The sequence below is a fragment of the Nycticebus coucang genome, chromosome 12 (assembly GCF_027406575.1).
Source record: "Nycticebus coucang isolate mNycCou1 chromosome 12, mNycCou1.pri, whole genome shotgun sequence".
Taxonomy (NCBI): Eukaryota; Metazoa; Chordata; class Mammalia; order Primates; family Lorisidae; genus Nycticebus; species Nycticebus coucang.
In genome coordinates, this window is record NC_069791.1 from 62,687,900 (window position 1) to 62,713,367 (window position 25,468).

At 57.1% G+C, this 25,468-nt stretch overlaps 1 protein-coding gene across 9 annotated transcripts; it reads right to left on the reverse strand.

Moving 5' to 3' along the window:
• Positions 1 to 384: 384 nt before the first annotated feature.
• MICALL2 (MICAL like 2) lies at positions 385 to 21,795 on the reverse strand. 9 transcript variants are annotated; one of them, XM_053556395.1, is made up of 21 exons: positions 21,269 to 21,406; positions 20,360 to 20,479; positions 19,126 to 19,287; positions 18,623 to 18,799; positions 18,353 to 18,532; positions 14,636 to 14,684; positions 12,121 to 12,262; positions 11,200 to 11,357; positions 10,078 to 10,193; positions 8,643 to 9,428; positions 6,729 to 7,003; positions 5,686 to 5,779; positions 5,100 to 5,260; positions 4,487 to 4,639; positions 4,026 to 4,090; positions 3,827 to 3,947; positions 3,601 to 3,691; positions 3,426 to 3,499; positions 2,762 to 2,876; positions 1,007 to 1,053; positions 385 to 609 (listed from the first exon to the last, which is right to left on the reverse strand). In XM_053556395.1, the coding sequence occupies exons 7-21, from the start codon at positions 12,203 to 12,205 to the stop codon at positions 536 to 538; spliced, it is 2,415 nt and encodes an 804-aa protein (XP_053412370.1). In that variant the 5' UTR covers positions 12,206 to 12,262; positions 14,636 to 14,684; positions 18,353 to 18,532; positions 18,623 to 18,799; positions 19,126 to 19,287; positions 20,360 to 20,479; positions 21,269 to 21,406; the 3' UTR covers positions 385 to 535. The 9 variants fall into 9 exon arrangements, with proteins under 9 accessions (XP_053412370.1, XP_053412367.1, XP_053412369.1 ...); XM_053556392.1 differs by adding an exon at positions 20,751 to 20,824 and having other exon boundaries at positions 19,126 to 20,479; positions 21,269 to 21,349; XM_053556394.1 differs by having other exon boundaries at positions 19,126 to 19,233; positions 20,360 to 21,411.
• Between the last annotated feature and the right edge of the window lie 3,673 nt (positions 21,796 to 25,468).

The following is a 25,468-nucleotide window of genomic DNA, read 5'->3' on the forward strand; positions in this document are numbered from 1 at the left end:
AGGCACAGGGCTCCAATTCTGCCATCCCAGGACAGGGCCCACTCACCAGTGCATGACACAGCCTCACCCTGAGAGACCAAGGTCACAGATCTCTGGCTGCTGAGACATCAAAATTTCCTAGCAGGGCTAGCACCTGAGCTCCCAGTTTGCACAGACGTCCCCCCACCAACTCCATCTCCTCTGAGGTTCATGTCCAGCATGTCTATGCAGCCAGGAAGCAGCTAAAATGTCCACCTCAAAAGACCCAGCCAGGCCCACAGAGGTCCACAGGCCAGAGAGGTCCACACTGCCACACTGGCACAGAGCTGGAACTCAGCTGAGGCCTCTGGTTCAGGAGCTGGGCCTCCAGAGGGTATAGAGGCAAAAGTGACAGCAGACAGGTCCCACAGTCAATTTCTTTATTGAGAGTCTTGCACCCAGAGAGGGTGCCACAGGCCCCTCCTGTCCTGAGTGCCCCCTCCAGGGCCACACCATGAGTCCCTTCCTGAGTCTGAATGGTAGGGCCAGGGCAGCCCTGCAGTCCCTGCTGGACAGCTCACTCAGGGGTGCTTTTGCTCTTTGGGGACCAGATCTTGGATAAGCGGAACTTGGATTTTTTCCTTTGGAGGCCTGAAGGGGAGGGATGGATAGTGAGGCTGTACCCATGGACAGGCAGCCCTCATGCAAAGTGCCCCCACCAGGAATGTCCTTCCCTTCCATAGGTCAGAGTCCTCCCTGGGCCCCCAGAGCTGCAGGAAGCTGGGCCCCAGCATGAAGGCCAGGCTCGCACCCTCTCCACATGACCACCCACATGCCTGCCTTTATGCAGAGCGCAAGGCCATGCTAAGTGTCCCCCCATACTCTGACCATATAGTCATTGGCCACTCTTTGGTTCCCTGGGGTGACAGGGAGCACACACCCTCAGGGTGAGCCTGCCTGTCCTCTCACCAAGGCTATTGGCTGGGCCTAGCGCCTGCCCCACAGAGGTCCAATGCCACTCCCCTCAGGCCTGCCCAACCCGAGTTACCCAGATTCCGGATCATGTCCTGTAGCACCTGGTCCTCCTCTTGCTCCCTGAAACAGGAAGGGTGGCCCTGAGCAGCAGCACACACTGGGCGGGCCCTGGACTATCTCCAGCCCTCACCCTGAGCCCTAGGCCCCACCCAACCCTGACATCACTCCACCTGCCCTGCTACCTGACACCAGGCCACACCTAGTGCGCCTTTCCCTCCCTGGAAAGTCCCTCCCTCCCTCTCCAGGACAGTGGATCCTGCTCCTGCCTGAAAAGATGGCCCTCATCAGGCGGCGCCTGTGGCTCAGTCGGTAAGGCGCCGGCCCCATATACCAAGGGTAGCGGGTTCAAACCCGGCCCCGGCCGAACTGCAACCAAAAAATAGCCGGGCATTGTGGCGGGCGCCTGTAGTCCCAGCTGCTTGGGAGGCTGAGACAAGAGAATCGCTTGAGCCCAGGAGTTGGAGGTTGCTGTGAGCTGTGTGAGGCATTGGCACTCTACCAAGGGCCATAAAGTGAGACTCTGTCTCTACAAAAAAAAAAAAAAAGATGGCCCTCATCAGTGCCTTAGGTACAAGAGGGGCCTGAGCTGATCACACTGGTAATCTAGGGACTAGAGGGGCCCGGGCTAACCACAATTGTGACCTGAAATAGGAGGGCCCTGGGCTGACCACAGTAGTGACCTGGGACAGGAGGGCCCTGGGCTAACCACTATAGTGACCTGGGGATAGGAAGGGCCTTAGCTGACCACACCAGTGACTTGGGGACAGGAGGGGCCTAGGCTGACCAAACCAAGGACCTGTAAGCAAGAGAAACCTCAGCTGACCTCACTAGTGACCTGGGGATAGGAGGGCCTTGGGCTGATCAAAATAGTGACCTAGGAACAGGAGGGCCTGGGCTGACCTATGCCAAGGCCCCGTGGTGCTCTCAGAGGTCACATTTAAGGCTGTCCTCCAGTGCCAACCTGTGGTGGCCTGTACAGAGCCCTTAATGAAATATGGGAAAGTTTTGGGGGGACAGTCATGCAGCTACCACTCACTGCAGCAGCCCAGAGACACATGTGGCCACATTAATTTAAGACTTTTTTTTTTTTTTTTTTGAGTCAGTCTCACTGTCTGTTGCCCTGGGTAGAGTGCCATGGCATCACCTTAGCTCACAGCAACCTCAAAGTCTTCAGCTCAAGTGATCCTCTTGCTCAGGGGTCCTCAAACTGCGGCCCGTGGGCCACATGAGGTGGTGTGATTGTATTTGTTCCCGTTTTGTTTTTTTACTTCAAAATAAGATATGTGCAGTGTGCATAGGAATTTGTTCATAGTTTTTTTTTTTTTTAACTATAGTCCGGTGCTCCAGCGGTCTGAGGGACAGTGAATTGGCCCCCTGTTTAAAAAGTTTGAGGACACCTGCTCTTGCTTTAGCCTCCCAAGTAGCTGGGACTACAGGCGCCTGCCACAACGCCTGGCTAAGGAATGATTTTAAGCTTGGCTTAAGTTGCCAGGGGCCACATTGCAAGTACCCAATGGCCATGTGTGGCTAGTGGCTGCCACGTTGGACAGCACAGACAGCAGAACATTTCCATTATAAGAGCTTTCCACTGGACAGTGCTGACCCCAAAGGCAGGAATATGGAGCAGAAAGGGCCCCTGAGGCAGAGAGCCCCTGAGACCAGCTGCTTGGCCTGGGCCTGCCACCCCCCCAACCCTACCCCACTCCATATGGTGGGTACTACTCCTGCCTGGAGAGATGGCCCACCCTCTCCCAGTGCCCTACCATACCTGATCCGGTCCTCATCCAGGAGGTCAACAATGGTGCTACGGTCATTCACAGTGCTCACGTACTGGTCCAGAAGCTCCTGCTCCTGCTGCCGCTCCTGTGGTGACTTTAGAACCTCTGTGGGGACAGCCTGCCCTCAGCCCAGGACACAACACCCTGCTGCTCTTGGCAACGCTGAGCAAGAGGGCCCCTCTTGATCATCTCACAAAAATGATGCCACTGCAGAGCTGTGCAAACAGAGCCTCAAGGTGCCACATCCGCAGTCCCACAGCACGGGAAGGGCAGAGGCAGGGCTGCCAGGGCCTGAGCCCTCAAACCGGGATTCTCAGCATGGCCAACTGAAAATCCCAAAAGCTCATGCTGGCTGATAGCTCACTACCTGCCTCCCTGTCACTGCGCTAAGTGCCTCCCATGTGCATTTAATCATCAACTATTTGAGGTGGGAGCTGACTGTCCTCACTTTAGAGAGGAGGCTGTCTAAGCACAGAGAGGTTTGGTGACTTGGCTGATAACGCACAGCCAGGCCCAGGGAACTGAAACTTGACCCCAGGCCTACCTGACTCCAGAGCAGGCTCTACCACCATGACATACCTTCCAGGGCTTCCCACCTGCAGGCCCATAGAAAGCACCCCCCCATGCCACCCTCCTAGCAGGTGGGGCACGCACCAGGTTTGGCCATCAACCTGCGCAGTTGGCCCTCCAGGCCCAGCTGCTGCTCCTCCAAGTGCTGGTCCTTGGACCTGCCATGGCAGACATGAGGCTGAGCCTGGGCTGCCCAGGCTGGCCTCCCCACCCTGGCCCAGCCAAGCTGGACATCCAGCCTTCCAGGAAGGTCTCTCACTTGTACATCAGCTCTGACTCCTGCCGCAGCAGCAGCTGCTTCTCATGGATGAGCTGAAACCAGTCCACCATGAGGCCGTCCTCCGAATCATCTAGGGAGAGAAGGGGCTGCAGCCATGTGGGGCAGGGAGGACTGCACTGGGCACCTGGCCCCCAGCCCCATACAGGATGTCAGGCCAACAGGTGGCTAGGCTGAGGCACTCAGGACCCGGCCAGTCTAGGCTCACCTCCCTCGGCTGCCCGCAGACGCTTCTCCAGCTCCACGCCCCGGAGTTCCAGGGCGTCCAGCTGCCTCTCGATGCTCTGCACCTGCCTCTGGATCTCCTCCTGCAGGACGTAGTCAGGGCGCTGATAGCAGACAAAGAAGTGGTGAGGGGAACCCCAAGGACTGCATTCCTGCCCCCTGTCCCCCATCTGCCTACTCACCCTGACCAGGGAGGTCACTGCCTTGCCAGGCAGATCAGGGACACTGGCTGGGCCCGAGGGCCTCCCTGGAGAAGCACAGAGTGAGCATCCTGGGCCTTGGGACACCAGGCCCGCCAATGTCCTCTCTATTCCCACCTGGCTTCCCTGTCCCTGCCTACAGGCACCTGGGAAGCCCCCAGTGTGCCCGCAAGGCAAGATCTCACATAGGCACACCCTCTCCAGAACCCCAGCCCTTCTAGCACTCAGAGGGAACACTCCACCCTCACCAGGTGTGGGGATAAGGTGCTATGAGGCTGGTAGGGTCTCCTCATGAGGCAGGGACTGGGCACAGGGGATGGGGCCTCCCCTCCATTCTAGGCCTAATGAGCTCCTACACATCATCTAAAGCCCTGGCAGGCATTTCCTTCTCAGAGGAAGCTTCCATCTACCTCCCTAACAGAAAAAGCATCCCTGGGGCTGACCTGGTTTGCTCTGAGAATGGGGCTTCTCCTCCTTCTTCCAGCCCTGGGCTGGGCCTTCCTGCACAGAGGGCTCAGGCCGAAGCCAGTCATCTGAAATGTTGAGGCTGGCGGGGATGGCCAGTTTCCTGCGGTGGGATGGGGAGGGGGATGCGGCTGCCCCCAGGTGTGGAGACAAGAGCTGTAGGTCAGGCCACCAGGCCCAGTGTCCTCCCCTGGGCCAGGGGCCAACTGGGAGCCTGGGGTCTGTCCCAGAACGGTCATCACCCATGTTCTGCCCAGAGTGGTCATGTCCACCCAGGGAGGGCAGAACCCTGGCCCTGCTAGTATTAAGGCAACTGGTCTAGTGGGTTGGTGACTGTCTAGGGTCACACAAGAAGTGGCATGAGAACTGGATGTGGCTCTAAGGGTGAATACAAGTGTTGGGAACAAAAACGCAGACACACATGTGCATCTGCATGCGTTTACATATATGAACAGGCATGCAGACACACATGTGTGTGTGTGCCTGCCAGGACAACCCACTCCTCCGGCTGAGCAGAGCTGCTGCCCTCCCCCAACACCCTGGGAGGATGGCCCCACCAGGCCCTAGACCCTGGGATCCCTCCAGCAGTACCTGAGAGGCCAGGCCCAGGGCTGGCTGGGTGTAGTCTCCTGTCAGGCCGCACAGGGGTCAGGGTGACATGGATGCCTCCTGTAAAGCTGCTGGGGACCTTCCTGGGGGCTTCCCCAACCTTTGGCTCTGCCAGGGTCTGTGGCTGCATGAGCTCCAGCGTCCTGGCAAAGGTGCAAGGTCAGCTCCAATCTACCCGGAGGGGTCCCTGAACTGTGCAGACCAGCCCAAGGAGCAGCTGCCCAAGAAGTGGTGGGCCTGGCCACCCGCACCTGTTTGGACCCTTCCATAGCACACGTGTGTTCACTTCCAGATGCTGTTGTGTGAGTGGGGGACCCACACATGGGCAGACACCCACCCTAGGTCTGGACATAGAGTGTGAACCTGCACACATGCCACTGTGTCCCAGGTGTGTCTGAAACTGTGTCCCCAAGCTGGAGAGTGGTCCCCCACATCACTCGGGCAGGTGCCACATATACTTAATCATGCAAGGATGAGCATACATCCCTGGACCAGTGTGGACCCAGCTTCGCACCTGCCCTGGGAGCATGCCCACAGGCCCAGGTGGGGGTCTGGGTGGGGCCCTCACCTCTCAGCGGGGTTTTTCTTATTCACAGGCTTCAGGCGGGCCCTCCATCCTGCTGGCCCATCCTCCTGGCCTCCCTCATGGCTGGCACTTGGGCCTAGATAAGAAGCAAGGGGACAGATTGTAAGGACAGAGTGTAGGAAGTGGGGTGTCTGCCAGGAGTGGTTGGGCCTCACTTGTGCCACCTTTCTGCACCACACCACCTTTAGATACCCCTCTGGCCAGCAGGCACACAGGAGGCCAGGCTAGAAGGCAGGAGGTCTAGCCTGGCTGCCTGTGCTATGTATCCCTGAGGAGATCACTCTCTGTGCTCCTCAACTGCCCCTTCTTCCAAACAGGTGGGGTGTGGCAGCAAGAACCTCACGGACCCTGCCTGTGCAAAACAAATACCCAATACAGCTGTCAGCCATGGGTATTCCTACCTCAGAGTGGCTAAAAGGAGGGGTTCAGCCAGAGGGACAATCTGAAAAAACTCTGTAGCACAGCTTGCTCTCTAGCTCAATTCGATAACCCCACAGCACTTCTAGGATTTGCCTGAGATGCCTAGAAAACTCCAGCTTCGCTGTTTGCAAAAAAGCATGAGGCTATAACAGGACCCCACAGCCCAGGGAGCATTCGGGAGGGCCCAGGCCTGGGTGGTAGCAGCACTCTCAGAGCACAGATCACTCCTGTTGCAACAGCACAACATCACCCCACAACATGACACATGGGAACTGCCCATGAGATGCCACACAACAAGGCAGAACCCGGCCACTATGAGCCACCAGGTGTCACCAGCAGATGGAGCTCCAAACAGGAGGAGACAGGGAGCAGGTAGCCAAGGATGCCATCAAACGGCATGGCCCTGGGTACATCTGCTGCTCCCATGCAGAGGAGAGGGCCGGGACCCAGGGGGTGGGCTGTGACCATACAGCAGAGAAGGATGGGGCAGCTGTGAATCAGGAAATGCCACCAAGCAATGCCCTGGTGGAGGGTCCCTGAGTTGCAGACATTGCAATCACCTACAGGCAGGCCCCTCACCTGCCCCATATCAACAGGACTCTTACTCTGTGCTGTTGGGGGCTCTGACTTCAGCCTGGAGCCAGCGCCCACATTGCTGGTCCCTGAAGACACAGCCAAGCTCCTCATGCCCGCTCTTCCTCCTGGCGATGTGGATGCCTGTGAGGTGCTGCCCACACTCAGGGGGGTTGGCTGCTCTGTCTTCACGCGGGGACTAAGGGCCCAGGGAGACATTGACTGTGATGGCCCAGCTGAGGGACGTGCTTGTGGCCCTTGGGTTTGGGTTACAGAAGTGGGAGCCGAGGAGGTGGCTGGGGAAGGCCTGGGGTAAGAGAGCAAGCATCAGGCACAGGTGGGTCCAGGGGCCCTCCAACCATTACCTCCAGGCAAAAGCCCCTCAGCCTCCCCTGAAGCCAGTTCCCAGAGGGAGGGAAGACCGCCCAGTGAGGGATGGGCCACAGGCATCTCCTCTGGCATCAGCATATGTTGGTGACTGCTTTTACTCTGCTGTTAAATCCTGTGCAGGCTGAGATTAAAATATCCCCAAAACACAGCACACATGTGGGTGAAGAGGTAGGGGACGAAGCAGCTCAGACTTTCCCAGAACTCTGGGCTGGCCAGTGTCAGACACAAGGCCTCCATGAGGGCTGCAGGCTTGGGCCACCCCACACTCCCTCCAGCACAGCACACAGGCAGTGGTTGGAACCCCACTGCAGATGAGGTACCTCCCCAAGCCACAAGGCAGCCCCTGTGTTCCTCACTCCCTCTTACAACCAATTTTTCCCCCTACTTTGGGCTCTGGGATAACCAGGCTGTGTTACCAGGAGGAACCAGCCCCTCTCCAGCCATATATGCCTGCAGGGAGCAGTCCCCAGAGCAGTAAACACTTCCTCAGCCCCTAAGATGCTCTGACACCCCCAGGCCCAGGGACGGAGGGGACTCACACTCCTGCCTATCCCTGTGACACCCAGAAGCCCGGGGCTTTGAGAATGTCCCCACTACATTAAGGGCAGCAAGAGGCAGCAGACGCTGTGTGGCGCAGCCTGGATGCAATCTCCTCCCTCACAAGGTGATTGTACTTGGTTGGTGTCCCCCTAAAATTCATGTCCACCATGAAGTTCAGAGTGGGACCTTATTTGAAATTAGGGTCTATACAGATGTGATCGTGTTAAAATGTGCTCACACTGCATGAGGGCAGACCCTAATCCAATTACCAGTGTCCTCATAAGAGACAGAAGAGAAGAGATAGACAGAGAGGAGGCCATGTGATGACAAAGGCAGAGATCGCAGCGGTCCAGCCACAAACAAGGAACACCTGGGGCCACCAGGACCTGGAAAAGACAGGAAGGACCCTCCCCTAGAGCCCTTGGAATGAGCGTGGCCCTATCCACACCGTGACGTCAGACACACGGTCAACATTTCTGCTGTTTGAGCCGCCTGAGCAAGCTGCTTGGGAAACAGGCCCAAAACCTCTGCTTTGCCTGCCAGTGCACCTGCTCAGCGTCCGGCAGGCAGAAGACACTGAACTGGCGCTCAAGGCGGGGAGGTCCAGAGCCAGCCCAATGCAGACAAGCCAGCACTTGCTCACAACCTGTTTCATCATCTGTAAAATGGCAATAGAGTTCTCTGGGATCAATGAGTTTGTCGCACTACAAGCCCCAGAATGGCAGCGTCACTGTTCCTACGATGCCCTGAGCACATGCAGACAGCAGCTTTTCCCGAATAACCCATCTCCCACCACCCGAATGCCTGGCACCACTGCTTCTGTCTCACTCTCACTCTCCCCATTTCCCAGATGAGAAAACCAAGGCTGGGGGAAGCAGTCCCCAGAGTCACACAGCTAGGGCAGGGGACCCTGACCCTCCCCGATGCCCCAAGGCCGTTGGACACCTGGGCCTACACTGGCTGGCAGGTAGGTGAGCAGGTGGGTGCGCACCCCCAGCCCCTCCCTCTGCACCTACCTGCCAGGTGCCTGAGTGCTGGCAGCCCCCAGCACTGGGAGGGCCTTCCTGAGAAAGCTCACGGCCTGCTCCCTGCTGCTGTCTGCAGGAGCTCCCACCGGAGCAAGGGCCCTGCCAGCCAGGTTGCTGCTGGGGGGCACTCCTGGCATCTGGAAGAACTTCTCTCGGGCCTGCTGGGTCTTGGAGGCAGAAGGGGTCCAGGCTGGGGAGTCTGCTGGGCCTCGAGACACTGAGCTGGAACTGAGCTTGGTCTGTGGAGTGGCCCCATGGGAGGGTCCAAGGCCTGGTGGGGGGGCCGGGCGAGGGTCCAGGGCACTTGGAGGCATGACAGGACAGGAGCTGGGTGCCACCGTGCCCTGGGAAGGTGATGACCACCCCACTGGTGAGCTATTAGTCACATGTGTGCGGGCTGTGCCCTCTACAGGGGTAGAAGCCACTAGGCTCTCCACGATCCCAGGCCTAGCTGGGCTCCGCACATGGATGTGGGTGGAGGTGGTGGCTGGAGCTTTAGGTGCAGCTGGAACAAAACCTCTGGCAGTTGAGTTGCCCACGGCAGGCTCCCGGGCAGGTGGCCTGGCCTGGGGCCCATTTGTCTCCTGGGCCTTCCTTGGTGTGCTGAGGGGCCTAGAGTCCATGGGGCTGGCCGCTGGCTGTCTGGCTGTCAGACCTGGCATCTTGGTGCTTGCAGAGGTGGCTGTGGGACAATGGTTGGTGCAGACAAAGACTCCCGGGTCCCCTGTGGCTTTATAGGCGCCTGAGTGCAGCGTGTTGGAGCACTGCTTACACCTGAGAGAGAAAGTCACCAGGAGCACCAGGCTTGCATTCATCTGTCATGAATTTAAATATTTCTGTGTCCATTCATGTGGTTGCTAAGTCATTCAACAAACACCTCTTCTCATGGTCTTTAACCATTCTGAGTCACACGTGGAGGGCTCATTGTGAGAGGGACACCCCAGAAAGCACTTGTGCATGTCAGTAGACACAAGCACATGGCATATGTGTACACACACAGACACACACACACCGTGAGACCTGCCTTATGTATACACACATACACCATGAGACCTGCCTTATGTGTACACACACAGACACACACACACCGTGAGACCTGCCTTACGTGTACACACACACAGATACACACACACCGTGAGACCTGCCTCAGACGCTGCCCACCTCGGCTTGCACCATGGTGGACACACTGAGGCAGGCCCTACGCTAGTCCTCCCAGAGGGCCCAGCAGGGCAGGGAGCTGTGGATGGTCACAGAGTGAGAAGCCCCAGCATGAAGGGCTGAGGTGTGTGAGGGAGACTGAATCAGTGTGTCTGTAAGGGGAACTGGAAGGGTGTCAGGCCCTGGGGTGTTGACAACAGCCCAGCCCAGGACATGACCAAGCGGGAGCCACAAGAGCTCTGGGAGGTGTTTGGGCAGGTCCTACCTGAAGCAGCTCCGGTGGTAGAGCCTCCCATCAGCCAAGTGCCGCTGCACCAGGTGCACGTGCTTGCCACAGACCCCACAGGTGCTGCTGACCGAGCTGCCCACCGACACCAGGCCCTGGAGGAGATGCCAGCTGACCTGTCTGGCCTAGTGCCCACCCTGGCCCTCCCCCCCACCCCCAGCATGCCAGATAATCCTATTTATTTATTTTTTGTCAAGACAGAGTCTCACCATGTCACCCTTGGCAGAGTGCCATAGCGTCACAGCTCACAGTAACCTCAAACTCCTGGGCTTGAGTGATTCTCTTGCCTCAATCTCCCAAGTAGCTGGGACTACAGGCGCCCGCCACAATGCCCCAGCTATTTTTGTTGTTGTTGCAGTTTGGCCAGGGCCGGGTTTGAACCTACTACCCTCGGTATATGGGGCTGGCGCCTTACTCCCTGAGCCACAGGCACCACCCCAATGCCCCGGCTATTTTTTGTTGCACTTGTCAATGTTGTTTTTAGCTGGCCCAGGCTGGGTTCGAACCTACCACCCTCGGTGTATGTGGCCAGCACTGCAACCACTGTGCTATAGGTGCTGAGCCCGGATGATCCTATTTTATAGACAGAAAAACTGAGCCCCAGAGGAGCAGCTAGCTGGGGACTTGTCAGGGCTCACGCCTGGGCTGGTCCTGAGGAGGAGTTGGGAGCAGCTGGGGACAGATCCACACCTCCTGTCACACCCCACACACAGAGACCCAGGCCCTGGAGTGCCAGCCCAAGCAGCAGTGGTGCCCAGTCACAAGTCTCTTGACCTCTGACTCCACTTCTGGGTCCCAGGGTACAACCTGGCACCCTTCTCACCCCAGAGGGAAGCACTGCCCTATCTGGGTTCAAGTTCTGTTCCACCTGTGGCTTCACTGGACCTCAGCTCAACCATCTGTGTAATAGGAACCACACTCTATCGTAGGCAGAGTTGAAGGAGCTGGGGGTGCTAGTCCCAGGCAGCTCCTGATACAGCACCTAAGGCCATGCCTGGACTTGGGGACCTGGTTAGGGGTTGCAGCACACGTCCCCAGCCCCACTCAATGTGAGCTGGTGGACAACCCAAGAAAGCAGAGGACAGAGGGGCTGGTGCTTACAGCTTGTGGGAGTGGCTCTTCTGTGCCCCCACCCTTCCTCTGGGCGACAGGGTCTGTCCGGGCTGGGGAGGACGAGGGTGGCTGGGCTGGGGCCTTCTTCCCAGATGGTTCCTCTTCGGAGCCCGACAGGGGCCTTTTCATACCGGCCATACCCCCAACTGGCACAAGACAAGCAGGTGTTAGAGAAGCCCATCCCAGCCCTGTACCTAGGCTCTGAAGGGGCCCAAGAGGGCTTGGCATGGACTCCGGAGGCTCCTGCCTGGGTGTGTGTGGGGGGAGGCTGGCTGGGGAGAGCAGTCTGAGGGCATGTTCTTCCCAGCACAGCCAGCCCTGCCCAAACCCCTTCCTAACCCATTCTGGGGGCCCCCACGGGGTCAGGAAAAAGGGATTTTTCTGTTTCTCCACCAGGAAGGGCTGGCCCTGTGCCTGGTGTGATTCCGGGGATTTCTGAAGCCAAAAGAGAGCCATGGGGTGGGAGGAGCTGGGTAGCTGCACGCACAGGGCCAGGATAAAGGCTGTAATCTCTCCTGCCCAGCCAGCCCAGCGTCCACAAGTCCCAAATTAGGACCAGCTGAAGCCAGGCCTGGGGCTCTGCATGGACCTGCCAGGCCTCCCCAAGACAGGAATGACAGCCAAGGCCAGGAGCAGGGGAGGAGGCAGAGCTCTCCTGAAAAGAGGGTAGGGGCATCAAAGCCCTTCCCAAGCCAGGACAGGTTGGGGGATTGGGGAGCTGGAACCCTACACATCACTAGAAGCAGGACAAAGGCCCAATCCCCTCGGAAGAAGATGTAGCACTAGGGCCCCCACCCACATGGTGCGTCATTCATGAGGGGCAATGCTGGGTGCCAGGCTGGTAGGGCTGGGTTGGGCCAAGAGGTCAGGCAGGAGGGTGGCCACGTGGGGGCTGCATGGTGGACTCACTGGGGGACCGGCCGCAGAAGTAGTTATAGTACTGGGACACATAGGTCAGGATGCTCAACCGGTCAGGCACTTTCAGGGCCACCATGTCCTCAGCGTCTAGCAAGGCCGGGATGCCCAGCTGCTCCTCAGCCACGCGGAAGGCCTAGGGAGGGACCTGGGTCAGAAGGGCAAGCAGAGGACCCCTTCTCCTGGGCTTGTGCTCTGCTCTGTCCATGTGGCTGCCTGAGCCTCAGTTTACCTATCTATATTTCTGGCTTAGTCCTAACTGCAGGGTTGAAGTTGCTCCGGGAGCTAGTCCCAGGGGGCTCTTGAGGCCCTGCCCCACCTCATACCACATCACCCTGGAGGTATCTCTGGGTCCCTTCCGCACCTAAGCCCACATACCCAGACTCATCCTACCAGGGAGCAGTTCTCTCCAGAGGAGTCAACACCTGCTAGCCTACTAAGCCCTTCAGGGTCCAAGAGTGGACACAGAGGTGGCCGGTGTCCTGGGAACCAAAGCACTGTGGGAGGGAGCCTTGGCGGCTGGGGAGGGCCAGGGAACTGCACTACATGCACATAGAAGATCTCAGCCACAGAGCCCCTCTCCACCCCTGCCATCCACTCCCTCTATGACCACATAGCCCCAGCAGCCCTCTGACCCTGGGGGAGCTCTAACCACAGATCAACACTGTCCTGCCCTTCTCCCAGCCTCCCTCCTCCCTGGGCTGATCCCATGTGCCCCCTAAAAGCACCCCCCACCCACCCCCTGTCTCTCTAAGTGCTATACCCACTTAGAGAGACCCCAGCAGGGATGGCACATAGACACCCCACCAATAGGACTGGCACCCAGTCCCCAAACATGGCACAAAAAAAGTTCCACAGGGCCTACTGGCCTCACTTAGTCCAGGGCTGGGTCCTTCTAGGGCCTGAGGGCCATGCGGGGCTCCCCCAACCCAGACTGCCTCCCTACATGGCCATACTGGCCGGAAGCCCCAGAGATTTACTCTTTCTCCTGCCTGGGGCACACCCCACTCCAATCTTCCACATGAGCCCACACTTCCCCATGGAAGAGAAATTGCCATGGACTTCACTTCCAGTAACCACAAGCCCATTGCTGGTTCCCCCAGCAACAAAACGCCTGCAACAAAGGCTGGTTTATTCACTGCTTCCACCCCCTGCACTCTCCTGGCTTCACACCAGCACACAGCCAAGCCCACGGACCAGTCTGCTGTGCCACCCCCTCCTCTTCCCCAATAAACCTAGGGTCCCAGCCCCATCTGTCCCCTTCCCTGACCTGCCCTGGGTAAACCTGGACAGTCCCTTGCCTTTAAAACACTCCGTCCATAGCCTGATGACCCTCACATCTGTCCTCCTGCCTTTCTGTACGTGCCAGGCTCCTATCTCCACAGCCCTCCCAGGCCACAGCACAAGTGAGCTCTGCCCCCTAAGGCTGGGTACTACCTCTGACTCTTTTTCAGACACATCCAGAACACGGTCCCTTCTACAGCCACCATGGTAAGCCAGGTGCCCCACCTCCCTGTCACCTAGCCCTTTCCAGACACGGATCATACCTCCCAGGGTCCAGCCTTCCCCACAGTCCTTCCCATGCCATGCTAACCCACATCCTCCTCCTGTCTACATTGTCCTGCCCCTGGGCCTCTCAGCCCCTGGGTGTTCCTCTACAAGCCAGTGCCCTCCAGCCTCAGGGCTTTGCTCCTACAGCCCCCAACACCCTTCTGCAGGTATCCACAGGGTTCCCTGACCTCCATCAGCCCCCATGCCCTGCCGCCTTCTTTCCTTCATCTATCTCCACAGCACTCATTCCTGCCCAACAAGCTGCATTGTTTGCAGCACAGTCCAGAACTTCCCGAGAAGGACGTGTTCTATGCTGCCCTGCCCAACACTGTGGCCGCCAGCCACGTATGGCTGTGAGCATTTGAAATGTGGCCAACATGGCCAAGGAACTGAATTTTTAATTTTATTTTATTTTAATTAAGTTAAATTAAAATTGCCCACAAGCCAAGCAGTGACAACACCAGTCAGGCAGGCTTGACCATGTCCTGTGCACTGACCATTGCCCTTGCTGGAATGCCAGCTCCCCAGTGCACCAATGCGAGGCCCATCACCTCCCTGTAGGATGAATGATGGATCCAGCCTGTGCAATAGCCCATGAGAGAAAGTGGAGCTCATTCTGCAGCAAGGAAACTGAGGCCGGGCATGGGGAAGAGGCTGGGGAAGGCAAACAGGACTGTAGGTGGGCCTGGAAGCTGGTACTAGGGTAGAGATGGCAGCTGGCCCACCTGTGATCCCCTGGGGCCTTGCCCTACAGCCACTCCTGCCCCCAAAGGCACTTTCTGCCCCTCACTTTCCCCACTGAGGAAGGAGTGCTGGGGAGGCCTGGGGCCCAGGATGAGCTGGGCAGCGAGCCCCCAGCCTCAACAGCAGGATGCCCTAGACAGGTCCAGAGGTCCTCGGACGCAGGTTAGGGGCACAAGACAGGCCAGTTGAGAAGCTTTGAGAGAGGGGCACTTACCAATTTGTTGTTTTCATAAATGTTTTCTTTCCTGAGAGCATCAAAGTCCCTGGGGAAGACAGAAACACTGGTGTCCAAGAGATGGAAGGCCTCAGAGGTTACCTTGCCCAGGTGGAGGCCACAAGGGGCTGTGTAGGAGTGAGGCCCCACTGGGAACACAAGGAGGGTAGGCTGGACCCTCCCTGGTCACAGCAATGCTGTGAGCACCAGGAAGCCACCATCCCCTCCAGATGCCTGGGTATCAGATGGGCTGTGGTCAGGCTTTCTGGTGCCCAGAGAACAACATGGGTGTATATTAGAGGCTCCCAGGGCGAGGGGCAGCACCATCCTAGGTTTGTCTCCAGATGCAGTATGACCCCAGGAATGCCCAAGGGCACATGGGTGGCCACCTCCCTCCCACGCCCATCACTTCATCACAAAGTGAAGGAGAGCCCGAGGCTGCCTGCCACACCGCCCTGAGGGTTAGATAGACCCCTCCCCCCACCTGTCTGACTCTCCATTTGCGTGAGGGTGCTGCTCTCAGTCCTCAGCTCCTCACAAATTATCAACTCCCTTAAAGCATATACCCCATGTACCGAGTGGCCACTGTCACGTCTGCATCACACAGATGAGGAAAATGAGGCATAGAGCAGCTCAGAGAATTGCCAGAGGCCACACAGCAGGGAAACAGCAGTCAGAACTAACTGGGCCCTGGCTCAAGTCCAACCATTTGGGGTCCCATCGTTCCTTCATTCCTCCCTGAAGTAGCATCACTAAGCGTCCACTGCATGCCCAGCCCCCCACTGCACACGCTAGACCATAGGGATGCAGGGCCCCCAGTCCAGCCTGGACAGCAGGGCCATCCTAGAGAGGCCACAAGCACAGCCCCACGCATTTCAGGTAGGCCAGATTCTGTGTACATGCCCAGCACGGGCACAACACAGCCATCACACCTCTCAAAGGACACTCTGAGCAGAAAGCACACTTAGACCACACACAGGTGGTCCCTGCCCAGTCCCAGACACTGACAAAGACCACCAGATCCTGAGCAGGGGCTGCTGCTCTCAAGAGGACTGGTTAAATAGTGACCAGGAAGCCAGTACAGTGGTGCACACCTGTAGTCCCAGCTACCGGAGATAACCAGGACCTCAAGGTAATCCCTGAGGCAGAAAGAACGCTTGAGACCAGGAGTTTGAAACCAGCCCAGGCAACACATGAAACCTCATCTCAAAAAAGAAAAAAGTAATCTGTCCACGTCATTGCCTGTGGGATTCCAAACAGCAGCTGTTACTATGGCAGTATGAGCTGGACTGTTCTGAAAGCCTCCTTGCACAGGAGAGGGAGTTTGGGCAGAGATCCAGCCTATAAGCCCATTTTGCAGATGTACAAACTAGAGCAGCTCCCCAGTCCAGAGTAAGTAAGCTCTATGGCAGACCAGGGTGTCCCAGAGCCTTCTAGATGCCCCAGGGCAGTGCTAGTGCTCAGTGCACAGGGCCAAGGTGTGCAGGCCTGGGCTGCAAGTTCAAGGACTGTCAGCCCTCACCACCAAGTCCAAGCTGCTTTCCTGGGCCTCTGAGGCCTCCACACTGGGCAGGGCCACCTTGACCAGTCCATGGCCATCACACCCCTCCTACCTTCCTGAGGTCCACTGTTTCCTGCTGTGAATGTCCTGTCCTGGCGCTGCCTGATGCTCTGGCACCTACAGTCCCTGAGCCCTCGACCCTGCTGCAGGAACATCTGGGTCAGGTCCCTGAGGAACTGAGCTCTGTGGCCAGATGCTATGGCTTTAATTTATTCTACCAGTCAGAATTACCTTGCAAACTCCGCAAGAGCGCCAAGTGGAGACTCTACTCATCCCTCTAGGACACCCACTGCAGCCAGCATTCTACCAGCCAGGGCCGGGTTGAATTGTGCCCCCAAAATGGCACACAAGAGCCCTGTCCTTCAGGACTCTGCACAAGACCTCATCTGGGACAGGATCTTCACAGGGTAATGAAGTTTAAATGGGGCCCTTGGGGTGGCCCTGATCTGATGACTGCTGTCCTCATATAAAGGAGAAATTCAGACACAGGAACACATAGGGAAGAGGATATGAAGAGGCAGGGAGAAGACGGCCACCCATGAGCAAAGGGCAGCCCACACAGTCCCACAGACACCTTGGTCTGGGCCTTCTAGCCTCCAGACCTATGAGAGGGACCATTATTTAAGCCTCCCGTTTTTTGGTACTCTGCATGGAAGCCCAAGAGACTGATACATCTGGCCTTGGCTGACCCACAGGGAAGTGGGTAGCTTGAGTCAAAGGCTTTGCTGGGCAAAACTGCATCAATTTCACCCTTGCTTGGGGTAGTGAGCAGACGGTGAGGCAGCCACAAATGGCCCCAAGAGCCTACTGGGCAGGGAGTATGCTGAGTCCAGGACACTCTTCAGAATTAGATTATTTTTTAACTTAAATTCTCACAATTAAAATCAGGTAAGTTCTGATATAACTCCAAGGCACCTACTATGGGGCTCCGCACACAGCTGGTGCTCTATAAATGCTTGTGGATGAAATAATTCAGTGCTTGCAGAATGAGATTTTTGTGGCTTTAACTTATTCTTTCAGCTTTGGCCAAAAAAATGAATTTCTCATGTGTCACTGCCTGCCCCCGCCAGCCCCACTGAGCCCCTAGACTGCTGGCCTCATCTCACATAGCCAAGACGGCCTTCTGCCCCCATGCCTTCGGGGACTCCAGGCACATACAACCCCCTCCAAATTCCTGTGTGGCTGACCTCATGTTGTTTATTTCCTGGAACAAAATGTAGCCACTAGGGGTGGGCACCAGGCAGAGAAAGGAGAAAGGCTTGGCCAAGCCCTCTCCAGGCCCCTCCAGCAAGTCTGGAGTGAGTCCCATGGGAAAGGGAGCAGGGAGAGAGGAGAAAAGCAGAGACATGAGAGAAAAAGATGCCAAAAGGCCCAGAAGAGACAGGAGCGAGGAACTCAGGGATGGCAAAGCCACAGAGTCACCAAGACAGACACAACCATATCAAAGATAGGGCGCAGGGAGTGAGGACAGCCTCCCTGCTGGGCCCCGCAAAGAAAAGTGCTAGGCCTTAGGCTGCCCTTGTCCCTAGGTGGGCTGGCGGCTCCTCCCAGAAAGGCAGCACCCGGGGTCTGGGCAGTAGGCCCCAGGCCAGGCCAGGCAAATAAGGCCTCTGTCCCAGCCAGCTTCCTGCTGCTTAGCGTCAGGAAAGGAGGTCACTTCAGCCAAGCCTCAGCCCACCCTCTGCTCTGGCCCAAGAGGCCAGAGCATTGCCTCGGGAAGCTTCTGGGAGGTACCTCTGCAGGTTGGTCTTCCCTGACCCCCAGAGCCAGGCAAGACTTGGAAGCCCTACCACAGTAAGGGAGCCATTGGCAAGACCTCCAAAGGCCCCCTACAAGGTCTTGCCAGCCAACGCCACCATAAGCTGGCCTCCAGAGCTGGCAGGACTGAGGCGGGGCGTCTGCAACAGAACCCCAACTTCATGACATTCTCCCCAGACCCCTCCATAAGTCTACCAGTCCTGAGCCTCTGCCCACTGGAGTGCTACCAGCCCCACCCTGCCTGTCTGAGGGCAGTAGTTCAGACCCGGAAGGGGGAGGACTGGCCTCTCTGGCCTCTGAGGCCCTGACTGCCCAAGGCAGCAAGAGGCAAGGCTGTTTGTTCTGGGTGGTTCTGGAGCTCACCAGTGTCACTGGAGAAACAAACCCTGAGGCAGCACCTGCAGAAACCCCCAGCTAAGGGTGGAGCAGGTAGTAGCAGCCGGCAGGCTGAGCAGGCAGGGAGTTGTCTGTCCCTTGCTACCTCCTGGCGTCACCAGGTAAGCCTGTTTCATGATGGGAAAGTAGAAACTGCACACCTCTTAGGTCCCTGTGGGGCTCGCCAATGTGGTCACATGTGCCTGGAGAAGAGACACAGGACACATGAACTCCCTGATATGGAGCCCCTCTCCCCCTTGGCCGCAGGGCAGAGGCAGAACAACGAGCCCCACCTGGCTGGCTCAGCGCCAGGCTTGTTCCTTCACAGCTGCTCTCCACTGAGGGCCAAGCGGAAGTGCACTCAGCATGCAGCAGGAAGGACTCAGACCAGACAAAGGGCAGGACTTCCTGGTGGCAAAACTAGGAATACCAGACAGGACATCCACTCTTCTGCGGCCAAAGGGTCTTCGCTGGAAGGAAAGGAGGGCAAGAGAGTTGGGGGCTGGGGCTCACCAGGCCAGGGTCTCATCCAAAGTCTGACCTCAGGGTTCCCTCCAAAAGACAGCACCCTGCACCTATCCTTCACATGGCTTCCTCCCCTTCCTGTGATAGGCACCCACAGGCATGTGTCCCCACATTCTCAGCATACCCTTCTCAGGCACACAGCAACCGTGTCCACGAGCCAGTAGGTACAAGCCCCTTCATGCCTGACACCTATGGATACCTGTAACTCCTACTACTCCTATAAAAAACTACCACAATTAGGAAGCTGAGAATATAGGATGTGTTCCCTCACCTTCCGGAGGCCAGAAGTCCAACGTCAACTCCAGAGGCACTGGGCCTGCCTCCTCCAGCAGAGGTATCCCATGGCCTGTTCTGTGGGCACATGGCCTCCTGCTTCCTTCTGCACATGGGCACCCGCTGAGCAGCTACCACGTCCCGCCATACCCGAAGAGCCCTGACCACATGCTGAACTCAGTGCAGATATAGCAGTGAACAAAACAGACACCTCCAACCCGTGCAGCTAGCAGTCCAGTGGAGACAGACAGACAATAACAGAAGCAGCAGAAATAAGCCCATGTCTCCATGTTGCTGCAGGTGGTTGGCCTCTCCTTCCTCCAGCCTCCTTCTTGTTTTGGCCCCTCCATTATTGGGAGTCATCTTGAGCTTTGATTCATTTACCTGTTTACTATCTGTCTCTGAGACTAGAATGATGCTCTCTGCATTTGGGGGCCAAGGGTATCTTATACAGTACACAATGACGGGTACACAGCAGGCACACAGTAACTATCAGTTAAATGAATGGATCTATGATGCCTGCTTGTGCCAGCACACATACACACGTGTGTGTATCTGTGCTTCCCTGGGAGCAGGGATGGGCCAGGTGCACACATGCACACGTAGGCCACTGACCTCAGCATAACTGGGAACAGATGGAAGCTCCCAGGGCTAGGAGGGACCCAAACCTCCAGTGATACCTGCTGACCAGATTCTGGGCCAGTGTTCTGCAGTACCATCTTTACCTCCACTTGAAGACCTTTCATGTGGGTCTTATCTCAGCCACCAGCCAGCCTCACCTGGGACCTGCACGCCAGTGGGGTCTGGACTGCCAACCTCCCTAAAGTGGTCCTTCGCCCAGGATCCAGGTCCCTGGCCCTCTCCCATCAGAGCTCAGCTTTGGGCTTTCAATGTGAATGCATCTTCTGCCCAACATCTTCTGCCTCCACGGGTGATTGAGGCACATCCTTGAGGGAGGCAGAGGCTCCCAGGCAGGTCCACAAATGCATTTTACAACCTCAGGGCCAGAGCCCAGGCCTCTTGCTCAAGACCCTGGCTAACCTATGGAGTGGTCTGGGGGGACAGTGCTTGAGGGTACAGGAAGAGGTCCTGGTGCCAACCCTGGCTCTGCTTAGTGTAACCCAAACCCCTCCTATCTGGGCTCAATTTCTCCATCTTCACAGCAAGGGGTCTGACTGATGCCAGCATCCAGCAAGCCCCTCCCAGCCCCAAGGCCTCCCTGGCACACTTACCCCCCACCACAGCCGCAACCACAGCTTCTCAGGAGAATGCTTTTTCCAGAAAGTGCTCTGGGCTGCAGGCGGCCTTCTGAGGACCCCCTTCCTCACTTCCTGAGACTCTAGTCACCCAGCCTAGGCGCACAGGTCTCTGTTTCAGCAATCTTGGTCCCAGTCACTCAGGCAAAGGGTGTTGAGTGAATAATCAATGGAGCAGGTCCAGACTTGGGCCATGAATTGGCAATAAGGCAGGGCCAGCCTTTCGGCCACCCCGGTCAAGACCCTCCTGGGGGGAGATGGCCTGCCACCCCAACCCCTTCCCACCTCCTGCAGCTTCCAGGGATAGGGGTCCATTCTCCATCTCATCCTCTACCTCCCTGTGGTGCAGAGGCCTGTCCAACAGTACCTGGGGTATCAGGGGTTCCTGCTCTGCCCTCCCCCCATAGAGGTTCCAGGCTGCACTCCCAAAGGCGCCAGGATCTGCTGGCAGGAAGGCATAGCTCACACTGGAATCCTGAGTGATCTAATCTGGATCTAATTTTTGACAGGAAGGGTCTCAGAGGGCCCCAGGGAACAAGTGAAGGAAGGAGGCTGTGGCCAGAACCCAGGACACTGCCTTGAGTCACGGACTGACTAAGCCAGCAGGGGCGGCTGGATGTCCTGGCCTGGGTCCAGCTCCACTTGGTGGACTGGCAGACTGAGGCCACCAGAAGCCTTCGGAGGACCTTCCGGGGGTCCCCAGGGGCTGTGCCTGCAGGACCCGGCTCTGCCCAATCCCATACCGGCTTCCTCTGGGGCCAGTGGCCCACGAGTTCCGACTCATTCCCCAAGCCTGGAACAGGCCCGAGCCCCAGTTTACTCGCCCGCGTTGACGCGCAGCTCTGCAGAGGGGTCAAAGGGCGCCAGGCACGGCAGGGCACTCACAGAAGGTCGGGCCGGTGGCGGTGCAGGATGGCACAGAAAGCCAAACCGTCGCGGAACGACGTGGTCATGTTGGTGATGCTCACGTCGCGGTAGCCCTCGCACTGCTGCCGGCACCACTGTTGCAGCGCACGGATGGCGGCCATGGGGCAGCCTGCGCCCGCGCTGCCCCGGGGACCGCGCCCGGCCGGACACCACGGGGACGCCGGACAGACCTGCCGAGCGTAACCCAAGCCAGAGAAGGACAGCGACCGTGGGAGAAGCGCGAGCGCTGAAGGACGGACAGCCGCCTCCACCACCGCGGGTCCCCAGCGCGGCAGAATCCGCTCCCAAGGCCCGGCTCCCGACGGCCCCGCCCACCCCTGGTCGTCCCTCCCCCAGCAGGCCCCGCTCCAGGCCCCGCTCCCAAGGCCCGGCTCCCGACGGCCCCGCCCACCCCTGGTCGTCCCTCCCCCAGCAGGCCCCGCTCCAGGCCCCGCTCCCAAGGCCCAGATCCCGACGGCCCCGCCCACCCCTGGTCGTCCCTAGGCCGGGCTCCAGGCCCCGCTCCAAACCCGGCTCCCGGACGGCCCCGCCCCAGACCCCGCCCCCGGTAGGTCTAGCCCCGGCTCCACCGCCCCGCCTCACCCTGGGCCAGACCACGCCGGGACCTGGGAAAGGGAATGCAGCATAGTCCTGAGGTCTTGGCCTGCTGGGGCCCTGCACAAACCTCAGTGCATTCTTTTTTTTCACTGCCCCACCCACTGCCACCACCTCCACCCTACCGGCATGAAGGAGTGGAAGGAAAGGCCTATGGACAAACAGGGAAATTGAGACTCAAATAGTGGTCCATTGCCTGGGGCCTAAGCCTTGGGCAGGCCAGCCAAACAAGACATGCCTTGTATTTGGGTGCATGCAGGAGGGTGTGCCAATCAAGGCAGAACTCAGGCCTGGGCATTGCCAGAGGAGAAACTGAGGCTGGGAAAGGGACCGTCATGCCAAGTTTCACACCTGGTCTGTGGGGGAAGGAATCCCCAACTGAATCCCCTCTTTTGCAGGGTGTTTCCCAATTTTCCACTTTGAGCATCTGTGACACAAGTAATTAAGGAAAAGTCCCTCTTATGTAATTTAGGAAAATTATACTGGTCCAGCCCCTCTCCACATTCTTCTCATGAAATCTTGTCTGTGGCCACGTAGACTGGATGAGGCCAGAAATGTGAGATGACCTCACCCTCCCCTCTTCCAGGGCCCAGGACTTGTCCAGGCAAGGCCTTCAGGAAGGAAGGTGTTTTCCCACATTTGGCCCCTGGCAGGGACTCTGGACAGCTTCTCTGTGCCCTGGAGAACCTGAGGAGTAGAACCTGAGGTCTTTTAACCTCAAACCACTAATGGTATTGCAGCTCTTTCCTGAGGCTGGGCCCTGATAATAGGCAACCAAGTGTGGCAGCCTTCTGCCCAACAGTGTAAGTGAAGCCTGGTGTAGGTGGTGAGCTCTCTATCACAGGGAGCATGCAAGTAGGTGCTAGGTGAGGAGCCCCCAGTGGCCTGGGGTTGCCACTGGTCATGACCGATGCTCTGCTACCATCTCTAACCTGCTAGGGGGGTTTCCAGCAAGGGGACAAAGGGTGATTTCATGCTGGTTTCAGCTGAGCTGGTCCTGGCACCTAGTTTTCTTGACCTGCAGGGCAACAGTTAGGAGAACCAGAAAAGCTGGTAAGGAAGGGAAAGATCAAGAAGTGGGAGGCAGGAAGGACACAGTGTGGCAGAGGGGCAGACAGGAGCCAGGGTCCCCAGAAGGAGCAGTGTAGGGGGCGGCCTGGGTTTAACTTTTAGGGTTTATATTTGTGTATATGAGACCATCCCCACCTGCTGCCTCTCCCCCCAGAACATGGTCATCTAGCCCCTGCTCACTGTGCCAGCCTCCCCGAGGTGCCTCTTGCCCTTCCAGCCACCATATTCCACCCCCCAAGCCTGAGGGATCTTTCTAGAAAGCCAACTGACCTAGCCTAGCCCTTTTCCTGCTGGGTAGCCTCCCTGGCTGCTGTGTGAATAAAGTCCAGCGTCCTTATCAGGTCTCCCAGTCTTGGTCAGGTCCCTGCCTCTCCCTGGCCACACCTATCACACTGGCCATGGAGCTGCCACCAGCTGGTCTCAGGCTGGGACTGTCCCAACTTTCTGAAGGGCCTGGGATCTGGACCTCCTCCTGGGGGCCTGCCTAGCTCACCCAGCTTTTATCTGTTCCCCACCCCAGGGCTGGAGTGTAAGCACTTGATGCTGCATTTATTGTGTACCTGGCTATGGGGTGACCCCTGTGAGGGAGAGGTGAGGATGTTCTTTTGCCAATGAGGAAACTGGGGTGGAGAGAGGAGAAGGCAGGAAGGAGGTGGGTTCCCGGGCTGAGGTTCCCCATATGGCCAGGAGGCATTTGTAAGTGCAGATTCCACAAACCAGCCCTGGGATAGAGAGTGGGCCAAAAGAGAAGTCAGGGATCAATGGAAGAACAAAGTGGGCCCTGAAAGGTTCCAGTGGCTCTCTGAGGGAAGAGTACAGGAAACACCTACGGAGAGGAATGGCTTCCCCAGGGATGGCTGGGATAACTGAGCCCTGACAGCTTTTCCTTGGGGAAAGGGCAGAGGGACAACATATGTAAAGACCCTGCAGCAGGAATGGAGGTGCAGAGGATCATTTAATGAAAGGCTAGTGTAGCTGAGCAGAGGACTAGGACAGGGCAGCAAAAGAAAGGGCAGGGCTCAGCAGGCCCCTGTCCCAGCCTCTCTTGCCAATTTCTGCACCCATTTGTCACTTGGTACAGCTACTCTTTAAAGTGCCTCTGAGCTCTAAGTGGTGTAATTACCTGCAGCCCCATCTATTTAGGAGGCTGAAGCAGGAGGATGGCTTGAGGCAAGAAGTTCAAGACCATCCTGGACAACACAGTGAGACTCTGTCTCTACAAAAAAATTTAAAAATTAGCTAATTAGCTGTGCATAATTATAGTCCTCCACCTTGGGAAATTGCAGTGAGCTGTGATTGTGCCTGTGAATGACCACTGCACTCCAGCCTGGGTAACAGAGCAAGACCCTGTCTTGACATTTATCATCTAAACAGAAGTGGCACTGCCTATTCTGCAGCTCAAAAATATGACATTCAGAGAAGAGACAAGACCACCTCATCAACTAGGCAGAAGCCCAGGCTCTGACATACCTCATGCAATCAAGGCTGAGGGACCAAGCTAGAGCAAATCAGTCCCCTGAGCCTTGGCACAGAGGGCACCGGAGGAGGAACAAGGGAGGTGTTCTGGACCTTTGGTGTTCATGCAGAGACTTCGAGCCTGATCCGCTGACCTGACCTGTTGGCAGGGAATGGTGCCACACAGCGGTTCCCAGAATGACATGCCCACAGGACCTTTGCAATAGTAGGCAATAGTGGGGATGTCACACTGGCTTCCTAGAGCATCCAAGGGACATCCCTTCCTCCCCCACCCATCAGGCCATAGTCAGCAAATAGCCATGTTGGACACCAACACTCCTGCTGCCCCAAGCAGGAGAGGGAGCGGGAAGCTGTGACACCCCATTTTAAGGGGCCACCTATTAATTAATTAGGCCCAATAAATAATGCATTCCACCTTGGGTATATTAATAGCATATTAATATGGCGTGCTGTGGATGGTATACATTCTCTCTGAATGTCTCACTAATAATTCACAACCCTGCTTCTTTCTTGGCCTCCAGGAGACCCTGGCCAGAGCTTCATCAGAGCTCATGGGTTGCTTCCAACAGCCAAATTTTACATTTCATTATAAATGGCTTTGCTGGGCATGTCGGTAACTTTTACATTTCCATCCACTTTATTATTAATGGCTTTCCTGAACTGTAGCAGTCCAATGCCGCACACAATGCATTATAAATATTTGATCCAGCATCTATAGTCTGCCATTTATCATTTATAACGGGTTACAAAAACATTATAAAACATTTACCGCACATTTATAGATCATTTCCAGCTACCACGACGATGTGTTATAAATACATTATTAATCCTCCTCACGCCATTTATAGGAACCCCTTGTAATGGGGCCCGCCTCCCCCCTTCCTGGTAAACAGCTCAAGAACAGGCTGATGGGGCACCAGGCGCCAGGACCTGAGCAGATAGAAGAAGCCCAGCCTGTCCCTGACTGCTGTGTGTCCTTGCCAGATCCTAGCACCTCTCTGTTCGCAGAACATAGAT

Coding starts and splice junctions, on each gene's coding strand:
- MICALL2 (XM_053556387.1), bottom strand. CDS start 21,411: ATGGCCGCCATCCGTGCGCTGCAACAGTGGTGCCGGCAGCAGTGCGAG. Junction 2,877..3,425: donor CAGGTTGATGGCCAAACCTG/GTGCGTGCCCCA, acceptor CTGTCCCCACAG/AGGTTCTAAAGTCACCACAG. Junction 610..1,006: donor GGACATGATCCGGAATCTGG/GTAACTCGGGTT, acceptor CCTCCCCTTCAG/GCCTCCAAAGGAAAAAATCC.